The sequence below is a fragment of the Lissotriton helveticus genome, chromosome 7 (assembly GCF_964261635.1).
Source record: "Lissotriton helveticus chromosome 7, aLisHel1.1, whole genome shotgun sequence".
Taxonomy (NCBI): domain Eukaryota; kingdom Metazoa; phylum Chordata; class Amphibia; order Caudata; family Salamandridae; genus Lissotriton; species Lissotriton helveticus.
This window is the reverse complement of record NC_136068.1, coordinates 1,823,362,257-1,823,383,791: the sequence shown is the minus strand read 5'-3', so window position 1 is coordinate 1,823,383,791 and position 21,535 is coordinate 1,823,362,257. Positions and strand designations below refer to the sequence as shown.

Here is a 21,535-nt window from a genome sequence, read left to right as displayed (position 1 = left end):
CTTCTTGGAAGTTTAAAAGAACCAGCCTTATGTTGCGAGCTAGACTAGTTGCCACATCTGTGGTAATGTAAAGGCCCAGATAGGTAAATCCCTCTTTCGACCATCGCAAACAGCTCGGGTAGGTCTGGGGTTCCACAGCCCCTCCACCCCCCCATCCCCCGGGTATAGGGTGGATTTATTCCAGTTGATCCTATACCCCGCATGAAGCACATAGTCCTAGGAAATTTGTAGGATTTGAGTGAGTGTCTCAGTCGGGTTTGTCACATATAATAGAATGTCATCCGCATATAAAGATATGCGTTCTTCGTCCAGCAGTCAGGCTTCGTCCACAATACCACCCAGCCCCGGGAAGGCTCTAATGACACAGGCCAAGGGTTCCTGTATAAGGCCAAATAATAAGGAGGAAAGGGGGCATCCCTGCCTAGTCCCCCTTTGAATCAGCCAGATAATCTAGAGATCTCCATTCACCCGAACTCTCAATCAATTAATCAATCAATCATTCATTTGTAAAGTGCACTACATACCCGCGAGGGTCTCAAGGCGCTGGGGAGGGGGGGCCGCTACTGATCGAACAGCCAGGTCTTGAGTATCCTCCTGAAGGTCAGCAGGTCTTGGGTCTGTCGTAGGCTCAGTGGGAGGGTGTTCCATGTCTTGGCGGCGAGGTGAGAGAAGGATCTCCCACCGGTGGTTGTTCTTTGGATGCGCGGGACGGTGGCGAGTGAGAGGTCGGCGGAGCGTAGCTGGCATTTGGGGATGTAGAAGGAGAGCCGTCTTTTGAGGTATGCTGGGCCAGTCTTGTGGGGTGCCTTGTGTGCGTGGGTGAGGAGCTTGAAGGATATCCTCTTGTTGATGGGGAGCCAGTGCAGGTTTCTCAGGTGGGGGTTGATGTGGCCGTAGCGTGGTACGTCGAGGATCATCGCGCCGAGCCGTTTTGGATGCGTTGTAGTCGTTTGATGAGCTTGGTCGGGGCTCCCGCGTAGAGGGTGATTCCGTAGTCGAGTCTGCTGTTGACGAGGGCCTGGGTGACTGTCTTTCTTGTAGCTGTCGGGATCCATCTGTAGATCTTGCGGAGCATGCGGAGGGTGTTGAAGCAGGAGGAGGAGACGGCGTTGACTTGCTTGGTCATTGAGAGCGTTAAGTCGAGGATGATTCCCAGGTTGCGTGTGTGGTCGGTGGGTGTCGGGGCTGCCCCCAGTGCCGTCGGCCACCAGGAGTCTTCCCAGGCTGAAGGGTTGGAGCCGAGGATGAGGACCTCCGTCTTGTCCGAGTTCAGCTTCAGACGGCTGGTCTTCATCCAGTCGGCGACGTCATTCATTCCTTCATGGAGGTTAGCTTTGGCGGTGATGGGGTCCTTGGTGAGGGAGAGGATCAGCTGAGTGTCGTCGGCGTAGGAGATTATGTTGTGGTTGTGCTGTCGGGCTACGTGTGCGAGCGGGGCCATGTAAATGTTGAACAGCGTCGGGCTAGAACTCTAGCTTCTGGATCAGTGTATAACAGTGCCACCCAGTCCCTGAACCCGGGCCAAATCCGAATTTCTCCAGCGTGTCTCATAAAAGGCCAATGGATGGTGTCAAACGCTTTCTCAGCGTCTAGGGAAAGGAGCAGGTGGGCCTCTTCTTGGTCTCGAACAGCATCCATCCAGTTAGTCACGAGTCGCAGGTTATATCGTGTGGCTCGTTTTGGCAAAAAGCTGGACTGATCTCCGTGTATCAGCGAGGTAATAACAGTTAGGAGACGTGTCGTGAGGATTGTTGCCAATATCTTGGTTTCTATATTTAATAATGAGATGGGGCGGTAGGACCCACACTCATCCGGGTGTTTCCGTGCTTTGGGTATCACCACCACTGTTGCCATTATAAGGTGTGGCAAGAGCGACCCATTTTCTTACGAAGCCTGAAACATTTTAAGTAAATGTAGGGCTAGTAGGTTACTGTGTGCCTTAAAAAATTCCCCCGGGAGCACATTAGGGCCTGGGGTTTTCTCCGACTTCAGTCAATCAGCGGGCTCTGTGGCCTTTGCCAGGGTAAAATCTTCTTCCAGTCTATCCCTCTCGTCCTGTGCGAGGCAAGGGAGTTCAATCTCGTAAAGTACTGGGTTATTTGTGCCTCACCCATTTGTATCCGTGCTGCATAGAGTTCCTGAGTAATATCGGGCAAAGGCCCCCGCAATATCTTGGGGTGTGATGCAAGTATGGCCTTGTTACCTAATAGACATAAGTAACCCACCTCGACTCCTGTTCCTTCCTGCCCAAACCATGCCAGCAGTTTACCCGCTCTATCCCGTCTCATATAATCTATGCTGAACTGCGAGCTGGTGCGCCCGCGCCGCTTTAGTGACCAGTGCCTGGTATTCCCTTTTGGTAATATCAATTTGACGGAGGGTATGTTCACTCAATGTGGAGCAACCACTATTTTCGAGGTGCAATAGCCTGCGTTCCATCTCCAAAATGTCTTGTGTTTCCTGCCTTTTTTTGTGGGCAGTAATATTTTGGGCTCGATCACATAACACCACCTTGAAAGTTTCCCATAGAGTAACAGCCAACTGTACTGAGCCATCGTTTTCCCTAAAATAGAGCTCAGTTTCCACTCTAAGTTCTTTGGCCACCATTTCATCTTTCAAGGCCCAGGCATGCAGTCTCCAAGAAGTACCTTGACCTTCCCTTCATTTACCTATAATGCTGGCTTTTATTCTGTACTGGTTGTTGTGTTGGCGTGGACTCTACTTACTTGAGTTGTGGCTTGTATGTGCAGTGGAGACCCTTCATCTGAACCGCAGTGTGCTGCTAAGAAGTGTATGTGCATGGTGACACATGATGCCTTTAGAGGCGCATAACTCCGTGGTTTGAGCCTACACAGACTTGGGGTGCTGAGCCCCTAGCACACAAGGGCTACTTTGCACCCAATGCTTTTTTCAGGCTGGATAGGGTGGGGAGATGGAGTGGACAAGCTGTCTTCACCAGCTACTATGAAGCCGTGGACTGGCTCCATGGTCAGTGCTGGGGCTGCAGTGTGTGGATCGGTTCAGGTGCATCTCTAAGGCTCACAAATGTATCTGTGTCAGGATTGTGGAGCCTCTGGCAGTACTATGCCTTGTTGGATTTGGGGTATTCTACTACCAATTGGGGTTGGGGGGAGGGGGTTAAGTTTTGGTGAGGGTCAGATTTTGGGGTTGGTGGTACTTCTTGTATGTTTCACCAGACACTCTGTGACGTTCAGTCTACCCTCATCTTCAGACATTGCTTGGCCCCTGCAATTGACTTCACCCTTTTCTTATGACAGTTCCTTTGTAGTTAATATCCTCGTATTCTAGAGGTGTAATAAACACTGACAAGCCTTGCATGCCATTTTCGTTGCTAGGAGGCACTATGCTACAGAAGACACATCTACCTTTTGACAGATTTCCAGAAATTGGAAGCTGTAATATTCTTCCTATGACACTCTCGCATCACTCCCTTGTCATTGCCATTTCGCACTACTGTCCGCCTGTACCGCCCACTAGATTCTCAAGATTTAAAGATGAAGTCCATTCTGAATCGGTCTCTTTCAATATTTACAAGGCGAGATCATGTCTTTCTTTAATCTGAATGATGGCGCTATAGAAAGTGATTGGACACGTGGAAGACTTTTAAGTTTATCTACGTCACATATGTGCACATTGGAGGAATGTGGTGTCCTTAAACCTATTTGAGGTACCATGAATCAACTCAAGGTGTTTTGGAAGGATTGAGAGGTTATTATGCTGCTATAGGGGAGAGCCTTGGAACATCGAATTAGAAACAACCTATTTCATGAGATTGAACAGGCAGGGACCAGATTAATGCTCCACAAGATCACAGCTAGTTTGAGGGGGTGGAGCCCCAGCATGTGAAGGGACAGGGAGCAAAGTGAAATCTGTAAGATAGTTGACAATGGCAGTGTTGTATGTCGGAGAAAAGGTCATATTGCAGTGTTTATCTGTCATTATTAAAATCTGCTCTGCTCTTCTTGACTGACACAAACTCATGTATTAAGCGAAACCTGGATCGAAGACGACCCACATGAGCTATTAGATGCCACTTGAGAAGAATTTTAAGGTCAGCATTAGGATAAGGGTACCAAATAGCTGGTTATGAAAGGGAACTAATCATGGGGCAAGGAGTTTTTTGAAACATATAAGGACTATGAGGATGAATTTTATTATCCAGTGAAAGAGATTGTATTCTACTTCATCAGATGACGCTGAAAGTGTAATTACACCCAAATGCTGAGCTACATGTCCAAGTAAGGATGCATGCATATAAATTAACTAGTTGAAGGAACCATGGTAGTAAGAGAGGCAGTTGACAAATAATTCATGAGATTGTTTGAAACAAAAGTTACACAGAATGTATAGGAACGAAATGGTTGGTACCAATGACCTTAGGAAGTAAAGTTATGTTGAGATCAGACTATGCATTAATATGAGAGTTGAATGAATGTGTTGTAGTCAAAAGCTCTTCCTGCCAAACATGTCCGAGATATTGGTGTTAATGAATAATGCATGTGTGTTTACCACTCTGGACCTAGCATCAACTAATTACCAGGTCAAACTGCATGAAAAGTCAAAAGCATTATTATTTCCGAATGGGACATTTCGGTTCTTAGGAATGCTGTTTAGCTAAACGTAACATTGGAGGAAATTTTCGATGGAAATCTTTCTCAAAGATGATGTGTGAATTTATGAAAAAGACAGGGATGAACATATCCAAAGTGAGAGAGGTGCCCTAAACATGTTTTTCAGAGTTAAGGATTGACATTAAAGACAGAAAGATTTTAGTTGGATAAGAAGGCAATTGATTATGACATAATCACAAACCATTCATCCAAAGCATGAAACTGAAATTCACGCTGCAAAGAAAATCAACTGGTAATGGTCAAAGCCTAACGCTAGATGCAGATGAGAGCAGAACATGTGATCTATAACAACTCATGCAACAAAAACTAGAACTTTGTTGGGATTCAGACTGTAAGAAAAAATTGAGGAGTTAAAAGATTAGGATTAGGGTACGAGTTGAGGGTGTTTCATTGTAGGTTGGGATGTTTTATAATTGCAGAAGCAGTGAAATACCAGGGGCTGCATTTTAGCACTTGCTTTGAGAGCACTGGAGAAAGCCAAAAAAGTAATAATGTTGTTATTAAAAGAGAGGCTGATGACCATTCAGGAAAATACATTTAGGTCTGGATAACAGGGTAGCTGGTGAAGGGAGACAGACAATGAAGATGAGAAGGGGGAGGAAGGAGTGTGTAATCACAGAATTTGGAGGCCTGTTTTAGATGACAGTGGCTTCAGAAAAGTGTGGTTACCCTATTAAGGCCAATCTGTATTTGGGGTGCAGATGCAGTTACCAGAACCCTCCACAGGTGTTGATTAAACTAGGAAAAGGTAGGAGGAGAATTGCTGGAATTTGCCCATAAAGGGGTACATGCACCAGGCGACGACTAAGGAAAGGAAAGGATAAGAAGTGAACTCACCCAGACAGCGATCTGTGGGGTTCTGAAATTTGTACAATACCTCCCCTCCCCCAACCAGGTAGCGTTGAAGCACACCACTTTATTCTCACCTTTTTACACTGAGAATGTCCCTCTCGAGAGCGTCTTCCAGCTTGCCAAACTCATACTTGTCGTGCTCCAGTCCAGACACTAGAAAGACCCTGTCGGATCCCAGGCCTGCCTTCTCCAGCGCCTGGGTGCAGCCCTTGCGCAGCTCTTGCAGAGTGTCTTCTACTGTATACCGAGCTCGCAGGCGCCGCTTGCATGTGTGCAGGGTCAGGTCCACCTGAGAGCGCACCACGTACCAGGCCTTGCCCTTCTGCTTGAAGGCTTTGAGGAGCTGCAGGTGGTTTTCGGTCACAGGCCCTGCCACACACAGCAGCAAGATGTTGTAGTTTTGAAAGTTGATGTCCTTGAGGTATGCAGCAGGTTGAACCGAGGGGCTGTAACCTGGGAGGTCCCAGAGGATGACATTAGGGAGGGTTGGGTACACATGCCCGGTAGGCTCTGAGGTTCCAGAACCACCACTGAAGAAAGTGGGCAGATCGCTTTCGCTATATTTCTTCTCATAGTTTCGCAGGGCGTCGACCAGGGCTGTCTTCCCCACTCCCGGCTCACCAATCACAGCGATGCTGTACTGGAGCGCCTTGGAGGCGGCTTGCAAGGCCTCGACCTGGGACACACCACTGGCGAAACCCCGCTCCTGGTAGTGGGCCTTCATCACGGTGAGGACATCATCGTACATCTCCAGCCCCGACATGGCTCTGGAAAACAAGAGAAGCTATAATGAGCTTTATCAACAGGTTACAGCTGAAACATCACTGCAGAAGTGCCCTTCCATACAGCAAGCCCTGGTTACAAATATACCACAGAGGCCGGCCGCCTACAGAAGTGCTATAACTTTAATTACAGAGGTCTTAGAGGCCCTGGTATGAAACAGTGCTTTCTATCACAACACAAAGCCACTGTCCCCCGCATCCAACGAACAACCTCCGGCGGCAGATCCTTCTCCTACCTCGCCGCCAAGACCTAGAACCCCCTACCCACCCATATACGGCAGACCCAAGACCCAAGACCTACTCCACTTCAGAAGACTCCTCAAGAGCTGTAGCAGCACCCCCACCCCCTCTCCCTTCAGCACCTTGGGACCCGCACGGTAGCGTGCTTTACAAGTAGATTGATTGATTGATTGACAAAGCTCCAAGGGTGGAGGAAACAGACAGCAGAGATGTCCTACAGTACACAGATTAGGTGGAGCTCAGGTTTCATACAACAGAGTCACTCTGGTCACACAAATCTTACAGGGTCAGGCTTCAGACTATCGCTCGTCACAACAATCATATGGACTCAGGTTACTTCGAGCTAAGGTACCACCCAGGTTGAACATCATATCTGCTCATGCATAAGACAGGCGAGGCATGCTGCTGGTTATACATACCTCCTGGGTACAGGTGAAAGACAGTGAAGATAACTTTCAGGGCACAGAGATCCTACTGGTATCAAACAGTATAAATCTTCCTTGAGCTCACATAGACCTTACAGGCTGTCACAGGCCCTACAGGAGCAGAAAGGCTCGTTTAGGCGAGAAGCACATCCGGGAAGCCTGTATGGACGTCTTCAGGTGTGGAGCAGCAGTCAACGTTTCATTCTCTCCTGAAGGGGTGACTGTTGTTCTCAATAAGTAGATGCAGCATTGTTCGTCTCTACTCTCTCAATCGATGCGCTGTGACCATTTTGGGGCAAGTTCAATACTGTTAAAAAGGAAAGCCAGCAGTTTGTATCTTGTGAGTATTCCAAATCACCTGTAAGAACCATCTCCTTGAAAAGGGTGGCATCACTTCTACTTGTCCACATTTCTTCTAAATTCCCAGTCCAACTGAGCCAGTGCCCAATGGTTATTCTTTGCTGAGAATACCAGGCAGCCAAAGGCATGCACCTTGGATACTTTGGTGTGGACTATCTTTAGTTAACTGAGGACTTGCAGGCCACGAACCAAGGTAAAGTCCTTGCCACCCTGGTCCCAGAAGGGTTTACAATTCAAATGATCGATTGTCCTGGAAAAATGGACACTGGGGCCTAGCTTTTGTATGATGCGCTTCTTTTTGAATTCTCCCCTAACGAGGTAGGCTTCGTTACTGGCCCCCAGACACTGCCTTGGAAGCTGGACACTGTGTCTAACCACTTGTGGGGTGGGCCATAGAGGCTTCACATCTACTTCGATCGAAGGCTGCTAATGTGTTGAAGCATCCCCACAAGAGGAGGAGGCAGAGCCTATTTCTGCAGCTTTTAATGGTCATGATTTTGCTCTACTGGATCATTTTCACTGTCTGCATCTTTGTAAATACAGAATGTTGTGACCTGGACTCACCACTGTTTACAGCAGTGTCCCCTTGAAGTTTGGCAGTGCATATATATCACATTTTAGTGGGCTGCTTTCATCATCCTGGAGTGGCCCTTTCACAGGAAGCATATAAATCTCTTAAAGACAATTTTTTTATCCATGGTTCCAAATATTCGAAACCCTGCAGGCAACAAAGAGCGCAGACACCGATTTACTTCTGCATGGGCTGAAGCTGAACACTAGGTTACTGTTAGAATTCAGAGGTCCTGAATTCAACGCGTTAAAACTGAAATTATTTTTTTTTTTACTGGAAGTTGCACTCTTCCTTCTTTGACCACAAAGGATTTTGCTGACCTTGATTATGCTCCTTCTGCGATAAACATCCTAGTTTATTTTGACCTGCAGATCTGTTCCTCTAGAAATCTATTTGAGTCCCGCAATTCTAGAGTAGCTCTTTACAGGCGACACTTGCTTGGCCATACTGCTGGAGAAAGCCGTAGTGGCTTAACAGGTTATTGGGAATATGATGGACAACCTATCAGCTGACCTTCGACCCGTGTGTGACACAGAAACAGTGCTTGGGATGATGAGCTCAACAAGGAAGGACTCTGGTTATCTCTCTGCTTTGTCTTCTCAAAGTTCCTGCAATTGTGATGGTGATTAAAAGGTCTCTTTAATGAAATTTAGAGCACATGATAAGCAAGAACAACAACCTCCACCGTCAGGCAGCAACTCCAGATCAGAATCAAATCATCCAAACAATACATTTCACATTTGCATTCCAAGTCCAACTTCAAGGCTAAAACATCTAGCTTTCCACTGCCTTCCATTCTGTGGGACGCGGCCTGTTCTTGGCCAAACTGCGATTGCGGTCCCATGTCTCAGGAAGTGCTCCAGTGGTGTCGCTCCTTTTCAAAAGGGCAGAAAGAAGCGGGTAAAGACGAAAGAATGTGTCCGTCCCCAATGGTGGACCACGAGTCACGATCTTCCTCACAGGTTTTCATTCTATATCTTAGTCTGCTCATGGGGACCATCTTTCACTGCAGAGCACATCAATGGTCAGAAGGTTCCGCCCAGTTTCACCAGCAGGTTAGAGGCTGTGAACTGGTCACAGGCCCAGTGCTCTTAACCTCAGCGCCTCAAAAAGTGAAGTTTTACTTCTAGGTCCTTAACTCAACATTTTTGGAAATATTCGGCAGCTTTCCCCGTTCAGACTGTTTGCCATTGATTCAGTCCAGGCCATCAAAGTGTGAAAGTTACGAGTTTGGAGTGAATTGGGCAAGGGTCAAAGTGTCAAGGTAGGCTGCTTGTGTCCTATTATAACTTAATCATTACACTTCCACTCCCTACATGTCCTGCATTTGGTGCAAGACTCTGGTTACTTTGAGGACTACAAATAAAATATTACTTATGTTTACATCTCCAGAGGACGCTTCCCCGCATGCGGCGTGGTAGGACAGCAGGCACCACTCTGGCAGCACAGCTCTTGCCCTTTTTCACTCTCCAATAGCATCTAAGGTTAACATGCAGAAAAGTCAACATGGCATAGCTCAAGCTATTATGGCCTGTGTCTTCTTAGGGAAACTTTACAAATAGATGGCATTGCTTTGTTGCTTGCATTGTTAGTGTCACCTATCCGAAGAAATGACAGGGCAGGCCCGGTAGTATCGCAGGCTACGTATCTCCCTTAACCCTAAATCACAACCCTAACCTTTAAAGCGGATTAGAAAGTTTTCCTTTTTACCATAGGATTACAATGTAAATTGCAATATTTTTAGGTCGAGCCTAGTGCAGCGTGCATGCGCTGCTTTAGGAGAGGGCCTCTTGGAATCACTCCAGCTTTTCTGAAAACTCGTGCGTGTGTGTTTCGATTTTCCACTCATTGTATCGGCCTTTGCATGTGGCTTTAAAAAATGAAAGCACCCAATTGGCCAAAGGCGGGTGCATGTCCCACCTTTTCCAGTAAATGTTTTCTCCCACGGCATCCAGCTTGCGGGAGCGAGCAGGGGCTTGCAGGGTGCCATCTGTTTTGAATTATGTTACGGTCGCTTTCACTTTCGCGTCCGGGGCTTGTCTCAAATACTTTGATGCAGTGCGTTTAGTGTTTGTACAGTGTGCGCTACCCGTTGAAATGACTTTGGCAGTTCTAACTTTGTAATTATCGGTCACTTTCCCCCTCATCAGTGTTTTTCGCAGTCTGCAGTCTGGTGCTCAGTCTGTTTTTTGTGCACTCTGGAGTAGTGATTATTCACTCCGGCTGCTTGTGCCGCGTGCATGAATGATGTGACACTCTCTTACTCCTCCTACATGCAATTTGTAGTGCTCACCAGTCACTTGTGCTCAGTTTCCTTTGTTCGGTCAGCAGTAATAAGCGGTAAGTCTCACTCCCATTTGCGGTCAATATTACTCTGTCATTAATCCCTCCGCGTAATACCCCATCCACTTTTCCCTGTTCTTCATCTGGTCTGCGGCCATGATAGGTCAGTCGCGCTCTCCTCTGTCCATTCTCAGTAATGATGCTGTAGCTTCTCGTATCCTTGCCTACATTACCACTCAGCTTATGTTACTCCTTTCCCTTCCGCATAAAATCTCGAGTCTTCATCCTCTGAAATCACATTTCCTCCCCTTTCGCTCTCCCTGTCACTCATATTTTCTATTTCTTAATAAGCCCAAATGTTTCCTGTTGGATCTTGAAACCACAGTGAAAGTTGTCAGTGGATACAGGGGGTCTAGGCAAATCAGGAAAGAACATTGCTTCTGATAGGCCGACGGGGCTGAGGCAGAGCAAGTCAGAGTTCGGGGTTTTGAGATACTTATTATTTTTAGATCTTGAGATTCTTATTTTTTATGCCGTTTAATATTTTGCTTTGATTTTGTAACTGCCAGTGCTTTTTTTGAGTTGGTGTATTCCAGGACTCACCACAGCATTTAAATAACAACACTGGCACTTATACAGCAAACTGGACCTTCAAATATTGGAATTCTTTTTATGAGCATAACTTAAGGGCATATTATTTTCTGGTACAAAAGTGGAGACTTGGGGGCAGATGTATCAAACCATTTTTTGTCGCAAACGCTGCAAATCGCTAAAAAGCAGCATTTGCGACAAAAAAATAGGAAAATGGAATGTATCAAGTAAGAAGCCTCGCAATATTAAGGGATCGCAAATTTTGCGATTCCTTAATATTGCGTAAGCATTTAAGGAATCACAAATTGCGATTCCTTAAATGCTATGTATGAAGCATTTGAGTTTTGCGAATTTAGTCTAAGAAATTTCAAATTACTACCAACTTGTAGTTGGTGGTAATTTCTGAATTCTTTTACAAATGCACTTTTTGGCATTTGTAAAGGTGCCATGTGGCGCTCATACATGCCCTTAGGGCATGTATGTGCGCCATCTGCGCACACATGGAAATTTCAGGGGTGCAGCAGGGTGTCCTTAAGACACCCCTGCACCCTTGAAATTATTCTCAATTTGCGATTAGCAAATTGCGAATCGCAAATTGAGAATACCTTCCCATTCCTTCCTATAGGCCTCCTGGCCCTTAGAAATGAATGGGAAAGTATTCCTTAATTGCAATTAGAAATTTGCTAATCGCAATTAAGGAATTTTAAGAAATCGCTAAAAAATTGCGATTTTCTACATACATCCCAAATTGCAATTCTTAAATAGCGATTTCTAAAAAATCGCTATTTAAGAATCGCAAATGATGGTGATGATACATCTGCCCCTATGTGATTTGCCCAGGATCACAGAATGTTGGGCCAATGCCAAAACGTTGTTCCCTAGCTCTGAAGTCGACACCTTTCAGTGCTATGTTATAGCTTTTCCCTATTGGCATTTGCCTCTCCTAATCTGTAACTTTTTCTATAGTAGTGCCTAATTTGAGCTGGTGCTTACCGGAACTCACCAAAGCGCTTAATTATAAACACTGGCACTTATAACATAAACTGGACCCAGCGTTTTGGAGTGCTTTTTATAAGCATTACTTAAGGACATATTACTGTATGGAACAAACACTGTTATTTTTATAAATACCACTTCAGGGCATAAGAATTTATGGTACAAACATGGAAATTAAGCGATTGGCTCAAGATCACAGGATGTTGATCCGAACCCAAGACTCGAACTTTGTTCCCCAGCTCTAACATCGGCACCTTTGCCTGTTACACAATAGCTTTCCCCAAAGACATTTGCTTCTCCTAATCTGTTCCTTTTTTTTAGGTTTCGCCTGGAGAACGGAGCGTAAGCTCCACCTCCAGAGAAATCTCTTGATTTCAGTAAGGACTCTGGAATACGCCCCCCTGTCCCATTGGCTAGCTCCATAAATGGAGGCTAGCCATTGGAACAGAGATCTGTCCGTCAAGGCCGGACCAGATTCGGGGGCGTTCCCGACATTTTTTCCCTCTCCACCCACTTCTGTTCGTCATCACGGTGGTGGGTGTGTGTAATTTTTTTTTTTGGAGTCCGCCTGTTTTCTTCTTTTGCTAAGTGTCTGTTGTTGGAGTTGGCTGCAAGATTCGAGTTCCCACGAGGCGATCAGGTAAGGAGCATTTTGTTTCGAAATGTGCGTGAGCCGTGATCCTTCCCCCCCCCCCCGTGCGCCGTTCCCGCCCCCCCTCGCTGTCCTGTGCACGTTCCCGACCCCCTCCCGCCGTCCGTGTCCTCTCCCGCCCCCTCCCGCCGTCCGTGTCCTCTCCCGCCCACCTCCCGCCGTCCGTGTCCGAGTGAAGATATAACAGGCAAAACTTGACGCAGAGGCATCTGACCGCTATGCACGGCCAACAAATTACATACATTCTACAAAGTCATATTCTCTCTGTTTTAAGGCACGGGGAAATGAAGAGATCCGCATCATATCACTGGATGCGGGATTCGAACCTCGGCTCGTTCCCTAGTTCAAAGGCGGCAGCTCTGGCCGCTAAGCCACATATTATCCCTGCTAGTTCCTCTAGATTGGCAAAAATGCTTGTAGTGTCTCTGACTAGAACAAATGTCGAAGGTTTGTTGTTAACGTGAGTGCTAGCGAGTCGACAAATAATACAATTTCTTCATAATGCAATTTCCCTTTTGGTCGAAGTCGATAATAGCTCAACATCTTATTGTTCACCCGACTGAAAAACTCGGCAGTATTCATTTTCAGTAAATGTTTTCGGCAAAAGTCACGTCATCTAGCCTGCTCGCAAGGACACAGAGCGCCTTTGAGCGGAAAAAATTGTTTCCATCCCTCTGTGGGACCACAGGCGCCGCGTCATTGAGGTCAAAGGCCGTGGCCTCATTTGTTTCCCATGCACGGCGCCCATTCACGTTATGATGCGTTACTCACGAGCAGACGTCAAGTCGGATATGTCACACGTTCTGTACTGTCGAGACACAGGCCTGGGGGCGGAGGGAACAGACAGACGCTCTTTGTTTACAAATGTCAACATGCCTCTGTCTTTGCTTGCGAAAACTGTGAAGTATGTGTTTGTGTTTTTGGCTGTTTTCGTTTGAAGATAGGGGCGAAACGTGTTGTTTTCTTGACAAGCTCTTCCTTTTTGGCAAAATTTCTGAAAAGCATCATAAGGTGTTGCTACCTCCTCTGTAAAGTCGCAATTTCCACACAAACACTCGTTGGCAATGCCAAAAGGTCTGGGTAATAAATGCAAGTATTTTGTGTGTGTAAAGGATGGTTTAGGCACTCAACTCACCATAGATGCAATCTGTCACTCACCTTTCAACTCATGTATCCATTCATCCATACACTTCCTTATTCTTTCCATTCACCCTCTGACACTACCACAATAAAGCATACAAAACCTCAGCAACATATTCAAGATACATTTTAAGACTACAAGTAGAATAAATAAAAGATGCTGCACAACAGTTATATGCGTTGTCATAAAGAGACTAAACACAGCAGCAGGCGTCCGTCCTGTGAAGGTATTGCAGAGTGTGTATCAATGTGTTTCATAATAGTTGTCTGCTTTTAGAGGAACTGGTCATGTGGAATGCAGCACACTGCAAATTGCAATTGTTAATCATTGGTGCCTTGTTGGTTTGTGGTTGATGGAGACTTAAGTTAAATATCCAGTGTTGTTTCCATGGAATGACTTGTGAACAATACAAACCGTCTTAGATTGTGAGTTTTCTTTAATTGGTGTGTTGTGAAGGCATGTGTAGTGTTGTGATTGCTGCATTGTGGGCTGTGAGAGCTGTGTGGGCTGTGAGAGCTGTGTGGACTGTGAGAGCTGTGTGGGCTGTGAGAGCTGTGTGGGCTGTGAGAGCTGTGTGGGCTGTGAGAGCTGTGTGGGCTGTGAGAGCTGTGTGGGCTGTGAGAGCTGTGTGGGCTGTGAGAGCTGTGTGGGCTGTGAGAGCTGTGTGGCTGTGAGAGCTGTGTGGCTGTGAGAGCTGTGTGGACTGTGAGAGCTGTGTGGACTGTGAGAGCTGTGTGGACTGTGAGAGCTGTGTGGACTGTGAGAGCTGTGTGGACTGTGAGAGCTGTGTGGGCTGTGAGGACTGTGAGAGCTGTGTGGGCTGTGAGAGCTGTGTGGGCTGTGAGAGCTGTGTGGGCTGTGAGAGGTGTGTGGGCTGTGAGAGCTGTGTGGGCTGTGAGAGCTGTGAGAGCTGTGTGGGCTGTGAGAGCTGTGTGGGCTGTGAGAGCTGTGTGGGCTGTGAGAGCTGTGTGGGATGTGTGGGCTGTGAGAGCTGAGCGAGCTGTGTGGGCTGAGAGAGCTGTTGGCAATGTAAATAACAATGCCATTTATTTATAAGTAAACAAAAAAAAAAGAAATGTCATGAGCAATGCCAATAGCTCTAACTTTTCCAAAGGCGAAACCATTGCATTGTAAATGCTTGTTTTTTATAGTAGTGCTAATTTGAGCCGGTGTTTTCCTGCACTCCCCACCGGATTTAATTGTCAACACCGGCGCTTACAGTGCAAACTGGACCCAAAAGTTTTAGCGTGTTTTTTATATGCACCATTTAAAGATATATGAAAACGCATTATAATATGCACAAGTAAAACTCATTTCTGATATATTTTTTTATTTATAAACTGCGATGTTGTTATTGTGCGCAATGTTTTACATGCTCTTTGGCTTTTAAAACGGGCACAAGTAAAACGCATTTCTGATATAGCTTTTATTTATAGACTGCGATGCTGTTATTATGTGTGTCGTTTAATATGCTTTTTGATTTTTTGTAACATACAGAGCTTAATTTGAGCTAGTGGTTTCAGGGACTCACCAAGGCACTCTATTAATACAGACGCTTATAGAGCAAACCTAACCTACGATACTTCAGTTGTATATAATGTTTTTAGGTTATAACTAAGGTGACAGAAATAGTTATAACACTTTTTTAATTATACTTTATAACTTTTAAACATGCTGCACAACATTCACAATACTATACAACACATATTACACTTATAATGCCCCAAAGGCGAGACCTACTGGCTATGCCAATTTTGTTTTACTTTTGTGGGGTATCTCTTGTTTTTATCCTTAAAGTTGAGGTGAATACAGCAATGGCTCTGGAGCTGCATCTTCCCACAGTTCTACACTAGCGAGCATTATTAGGGTACGGCTATGCTAATACTGCCATTTTGTAGTCCTACCTCTATGTCTGTAGTATGTCCGTGTTTTCAGGTCAAGCTTACCAGGCAGCAAAAGTTGCCTGGTTGCAAAAGGCCTATTTTCAGCTTAACAAGAACTTACCGTGGGCTTGAGGCCCACCCATTCCTTACCATTGGTTGTCTTTATTGTCACTCTCATTTGCTGACTTTTTATTCAATGGCTTGCTTTGTCCATCTTATGTTTGTCCCTAAGCTGGAACTCAGAGCGTTTTAACCTGTGCCTTTCCACTCCACACTTTTAGGGAACTACCTTTTTTTCGTTTTGCTTCAGCACGCCAAGACAGTGCATGTATTTTTCACCTGGCTTGTAGGTTTCTTTCCCGCGCTCCGTGTTGCTCTCTCTCGTCCATGCGATTTTCTAACCCAGCTCTCTCTTATTTCTTTTTGCGTAAGCACTCCAAGAGGGCATGTGTTTTCCTGCTGCCGCCCTTGTGTGCGTCTCTCCCCCTCCCACTCCCTGTTGCGCTCTCTCAATCTCCAAGCTGTCCTCGCTTGTCCGTCCCTCCTCCTACCCAGTGTTCCGTGTTGCTCTCTCTTGCCCATGTGCTTCTGTGGTCTTCTCTCCATCTGGCGTTTCCCTACCCCACTCTCCATGTGCTGTTTTTCCTCTTCCTTTCTTCACTACCTGCACCCACTCTTTTGTTGCCCGCCGCACTCCCTCCCCAACACCAGCATTTCTTTTAATTGACATTTACGTACAAAAAAGTTTTTTTATTTTTTATTTATCAGTCCAAGTGTCATCTGCCATCTTGGATCAATCAATAAGAAATTAAAGTAGATGTGCCTGTGTCACTACATGGGTGATAGTGAATGCATTCTGACGCTAGCACTTATCATTCGAATTACACAACCACACCTATTTGTTTTTTTGATGATGCTGCACAACATCCCAACACTGTACAGCAATGCCAAAAGCAATTGAAAAGCCAATAGGTCACAGAGGGAAGACCTGCTAGCTTTGCCAATGCTTGTTGATTTTGAAAAAATCTTTGTCCTGTCATCTAGCACTAACTATAGGATGCACTACATGCTGTTCTCCCAAAAGATCAGTTGAATAGGCTTCTCTGCTATCCATCATGTGGCCATGCGGTCCATGGCAGGGTTTCCCACAACAGAGAACTGTTTTTGAAGTTTTCTGACACAAGGGTGACTCGAGGTCGTGCTCTGATAATTCTTGTGAAAAGGATTGCCTGGCAGGCTTCTTCCAGAACAACCCACCCATGTGATTGAGCCTGCTCCTGCTTTTATTCGGGAGGAGACAACATATGTTGTTCAGGTCCCATAAGGTGGCACAAGCCCCTCCAGGACATTCTTTCTCTCTCCGCTTATTCAGTCTTTAGAAAGTGTAAGAATTTGTGTTGTTGGTTGACTGGGGTGTGAACCCTTAGCAAGCAGCAATCACAATCCTAGTTGGAGTTAACCTGCGCTCAACCCTCGGGTACCTTGGCACAGAGCATTCAGGCTGAACTCAGAGGCAATATGTAAAGCATTTGTGCAAATCTTTAAACAATAACCGAGAGAAAACACACCACAAAGGGATCCCCACACAACTTTAGGAAATTGAACAAAACTTAAAAAATAAAACAAGACCAAGACAACACAAGCATTGGAAATGCAATAGGTCTCGCATTAGAAAAGTTGGAGTTATTGGTCTTGTAAATGACATTTTATTTATTTGTTGGTTTTTAAAATTGCTAAATTGATGGCTTTGTCATTTACAATGCCAATAGTTATAACTTTCGCGAATGTGACACCTATAGCATTTGGAATGCAACATGTTTTGTATTTACGTGACTTAGATGGCAGCTCTGGTCGTTAGGCCACATCTCTAGAGAGCAGGAGAGTGCAGCAGGGGAGAGAAGCACAGCAATGCAATAGGTCTCGCATTAGGAAAGTTTGAGCTATTGGTATTGTAAAGGACACATTTTTTATTTATGTGCTTGTTTTGAAAATAGCGAAATTAATAGCTTTGTTATTTACAATGCCAATAGTTTTATCTTTCGCAAATGTGACACCTATTGTAACACAATATGTGTTGTGAGGGTGAGTGAGGGTGAGGGGTTGAGGGTGAGGGGTTGAGGGTGAGTGAGGGTGAGGGGTTGAGGGTGAGTGGTTGAGGGTGAGTGAGGGTGAGTGGTTGAGGGTGAGTGAGGGTGAGGGTGAGGGGTTGAGGGTGAGTGAGGGTGAGGGGTTGAAGGTGGGTGAGTGAGGGTGAGTGAGGGTGAATGAGGGTGAGTGAGGGTGCGGGGTTGAGGGTGAGGGGGTGAGGGGTTGAGGGTGAGGGGGTGAGGGGTTGAGGGTGAGGGGTTGAGGGGGTGAGGGTGAGGGGTTGAGGGTGAGGGGGTGAGGGGGTGAGGGGTTGAGGGTGAGGGGTTGAGGGTGAGTGAGGGTGAGGGGTTGAGGGTGAGGGTGAGGGGTTGAGGGTGAATGAGTGTGAGGGTGAGTGAGTGTGAGGGTGAGGGGGGCACACGTCCTAACAAGTAAGCAAAGCAAACAGCCGGAGAAGAGAGAAAACGGCAGGAATCGAAGTAAAGAGGAGGATGCAAGGAGAGGTACAGAGGGAGTTAGCATAAAAGGAGACACGGCCAGCGGCCGTGAAACTGAAAGTACGGCCGGCCGGCCGGCCGGCCGTGAATAATTAGGGGATGAGCGCACGCTGAGAAGCTGCCTTTGATGTGGTAATGCGAGGCAGGCAGGCAGGCGGCTGGTGGCATTGTGCACGCGCTTTTTAGGGCTTGCGCTTGCGCAATGACCTAAAAAGCACATGCACTTCAAGAAATCGCCAGTGGAATCGTGCTTGTGTAAACGCTGTTTAAGCCCCTATAGAGCTTCGCCAGCTATGCGCATGCGCACAGCAGGCGAGCCCTAAAAAATAGCATTACATAGAGTCTGGGAATTACTAAAATCTATGGGCCTCATTTACAATGAAAGGGTGTAGGCCAGGCCACAAACATTTTTCCAGTCCTGCCGTACGCCAATTTTAAACAAACAAACAAGGCCCAGTCGATACATCCAACTCAGACTTGAGCTCGGCAATGGAAAGTGATGTAGTAAGTAAAACCGCACATGCCATTACAAGTGGAGCACGTCCTAAATTATCCCGGCAGAGGTGTTGATTTTTTTTTTATTCGAGACAGACTCTTCCGCCCAAGAACTCAAAAGAAACCAGCAGGAAGAGGCGAAACCATCGGCGCCGGCAGAGGCGAAAAGCCAGAAGACAGGCTAACCTCCAACAAAAGACGAGGGTGGGGTTGGTGGAATCGCAAATGAACAAGGAAGAGGAAATCGAAAAAACAGTAGTTAATTTAACGAACATCGATTTAAAGAAAGCCGAAAAACAGATCCTAGCACTTGGCTTGTTCTACTGTCCGGAATCAAACTTTGACTATGCCAATATATATGTATGCCAATATATATATGACCAAAACTCCCTCCAAAAAGACGAAGCAGGAGCCCAGAGGAGAACTTGTCTGACAGGCTTTATTGAGCGAAGAAACAGCTCCGGTGGCGGCGAATGCATTTCGGTATTACGCCTTCTTCTGCGCCCAACACCAGTTGCAGTCATCTTGGCGTGTTATTTCCTGCTGCCTAAATATGCTGACATAGGTCCGCTCCTCCCCTAAGCAATGATGCACACCTGTTGTAGGTCGTTTCTATATCCAGCACTACAACTCCCAAGATATTCATGCCAACAGCATATCGGGTTGGTGAGAATGGGGGGGGGGGGTGAAAGTTAAAAAATCCCAAGTGAGGAACCCTAAAAAAGGCAGGATACGATGAAAGCCTTTCACTGTCCCAAAACTCAAGTTGCCTGGCATCGAGTCCCCTCAGACCAATATATATATATATATATATATATGTATATAGATTTGTTCGCAAATTAAAATTACTAAAATATCACGCCTTACAACAACAAAAGCCGAGGGCAGAAACTGATAATCAGAATTCAAATGAAATCGACAGCTCTCAGGAAAGAACTTCCATGGCTGACTTGTCTCTCCTGGAAACTCAGAACTGCAGGAAGAAACCGACAACACAGGAGACCCAGGGAGTTCACAGATATTGAACCCAGAGGAAACCCTAATGGCAAGGGCTTTTAGGAAGAAGACTCCATTCAAGAAAAAGTCCACTTTTATCCCTATAGCAGCCAGGGATGGAATAGACATTTTTAGTGAAAACGTTGTAAATGAAATATAAAAACGGAACCACAAGTATCTAAACACCAAAAGAAAGTCAAATAATAGGAATAGGCAATATAAATCAACGTATTGCAAAACTACGAAAAGACAAAAACATCGTGATTAGGAACTCAGACAAAGGAGGCAGCGTGGTCTTTTGTGCCAGAAAAGACTACATGGAGGAAGCATTAACTTAGCTCAATGATAGTGCATGCTATTGGATAAGTAATGCACTAGCTTTAAGAGGAATCTCCAATGAATTTTACGGAAAATTAGTGGCATGGAAAAGTGGGGACTTTTAACAATGGATGAATATGACTTCATCAGAAAATATCACCTGACTGCACCTAATATCTACTTCATCCTTAAGATTCATAAAAATGCACTAAAACGTACCGGAAGACAGATCATCTCGGCACAGCAAAGCCCACTTGGAAATGCCTCCAAATACATTGACTTTTTTTTAACAGGACTTTGTTCAACAGTTGCCATCATATATAAGAGACACTAGCAATTTTATCTCAAAATTGAAAACTTTTAGATGGAACAGATATTACTTGTTATTGACGGTTGATGTAGTGTCCTTATATACTTGTACGAACCATAAAGATGGAACACATGCAATTTAATACTATTTGGGAATTAACAAAACGGTTTTGCCCCAACACAACATGATGTTAGTGAATATGATAAGTTTTTGTCTAAATAACATATTTATGTTCGACAAGACCCATTATCAGCAGATGCGAGGAGTGGCGATGGAGGCCAGCTTCTCCCCCACTTACGCCTGTTTGTTTATGAGCTGGTGGGAGGAGCTGGTCCTCAAAAACACTCACAAGCAATATATGGATAAAAATGTCAAATTACTATATTGATATATCGATTATTTGTTCATTGTTTGGGAGGACTCTCAAATGGAAGCTATGAACTTTGTTTCAGCTATAAACAATAATAACATCAATCTGAATTTTACGCAACTATCAGTAACAAAAGTATTCACTTCCTGGATGTTGAGATATACCTTAATGAAAATAAACTGGAAACTAGAGTATATAGGACGGAAACAGCTGGAAATTCAGCATTTAAATCTTAAAGTTTCCACCCCAGACATTTAGTTGAAAGTATCCCCTACGGGATAATGTTGCGTCTTAAAAGAATCTGCACCAACCCAGCTGATTTGCCAAAAGCCCAATTGGAAAGCAAGAAAAGATTTCTATCCAGAGGGTACTCAAGAGAAACAATAGAGGCAGCTATCAGTAAAACACAGAATTTAGGCAGAGGCCAGTTACTAACCACTAAAAACAATAAGAACGAAGTAATTTATCCTAAACAAAACCATAGGGAAAGAAGACTAATAGTAGCGTACAGTGCCAAGGAGAAATCGATTAAAAGTATCCTGCAACGCAACTGGCCCGTTGTGAAACGTGACCCAGTCATAGGAACAGAGCTGTCATCCAAATTACCTATAGAAGGGCCCCCTCGATGCACAATAGTCTGGCCACCAGCAGCCCAGAAACGACCGACATACCTAAGTGGTGGGTGCAACCAAACAGGTTCACTAAGTGCAGGAATTGTAAGGCATGTCAATAAGCATAAATAACAACAAAGCAAACAAATCCCGCCGCCCCCCCCCGGCCCTCACTTACCTACCTCCGGCCACAGGAACACGCTGTGACGCACACCGCAAGTCGGCCTGGAGCGCGCCTCGGCAGAGACGCGGGAGGACAGGAGCGTGACGCACGTGAACGTGCACGTTGACGTTCCCGCGCGTTCACGGACCTCAGTCGGCTCGTTCCCAGCTCTGTGTCGGGCTCGTTCACAGCTGCTACTCCCTTGACAGGGAGCAAGGCGGCTATAGAACTCGCTGGCGGGAGCGCTTCGCGCTCCAAC

General features: G+C 45.7%; 1 protein-coding gene across 1 annotated transcript in view; it reads right to left on the bottom strand.

Moving 5' to 3' along the window:
• Positions 1-21,535, bottom strand: part of LOC144770816 (interferon-inducible GTPase 5-like) — a 61,218-nt gene that overhangs the window by 10,714 nt on the left and 28,969 nt on the right. Inside the window, exon 2 of the mRNA XM_078655584.1 lies at positions 5,579-6,271. Coding sequence (XP_078511710.1) covers positions 5,579-6,267 — 689 coding nt within the window. The 5' untranslated portion in view covers positions 6,268-6,271. The remainder of the gene's footprint in view (positions 1-5,578; positions 6,272-21,535) is intronic.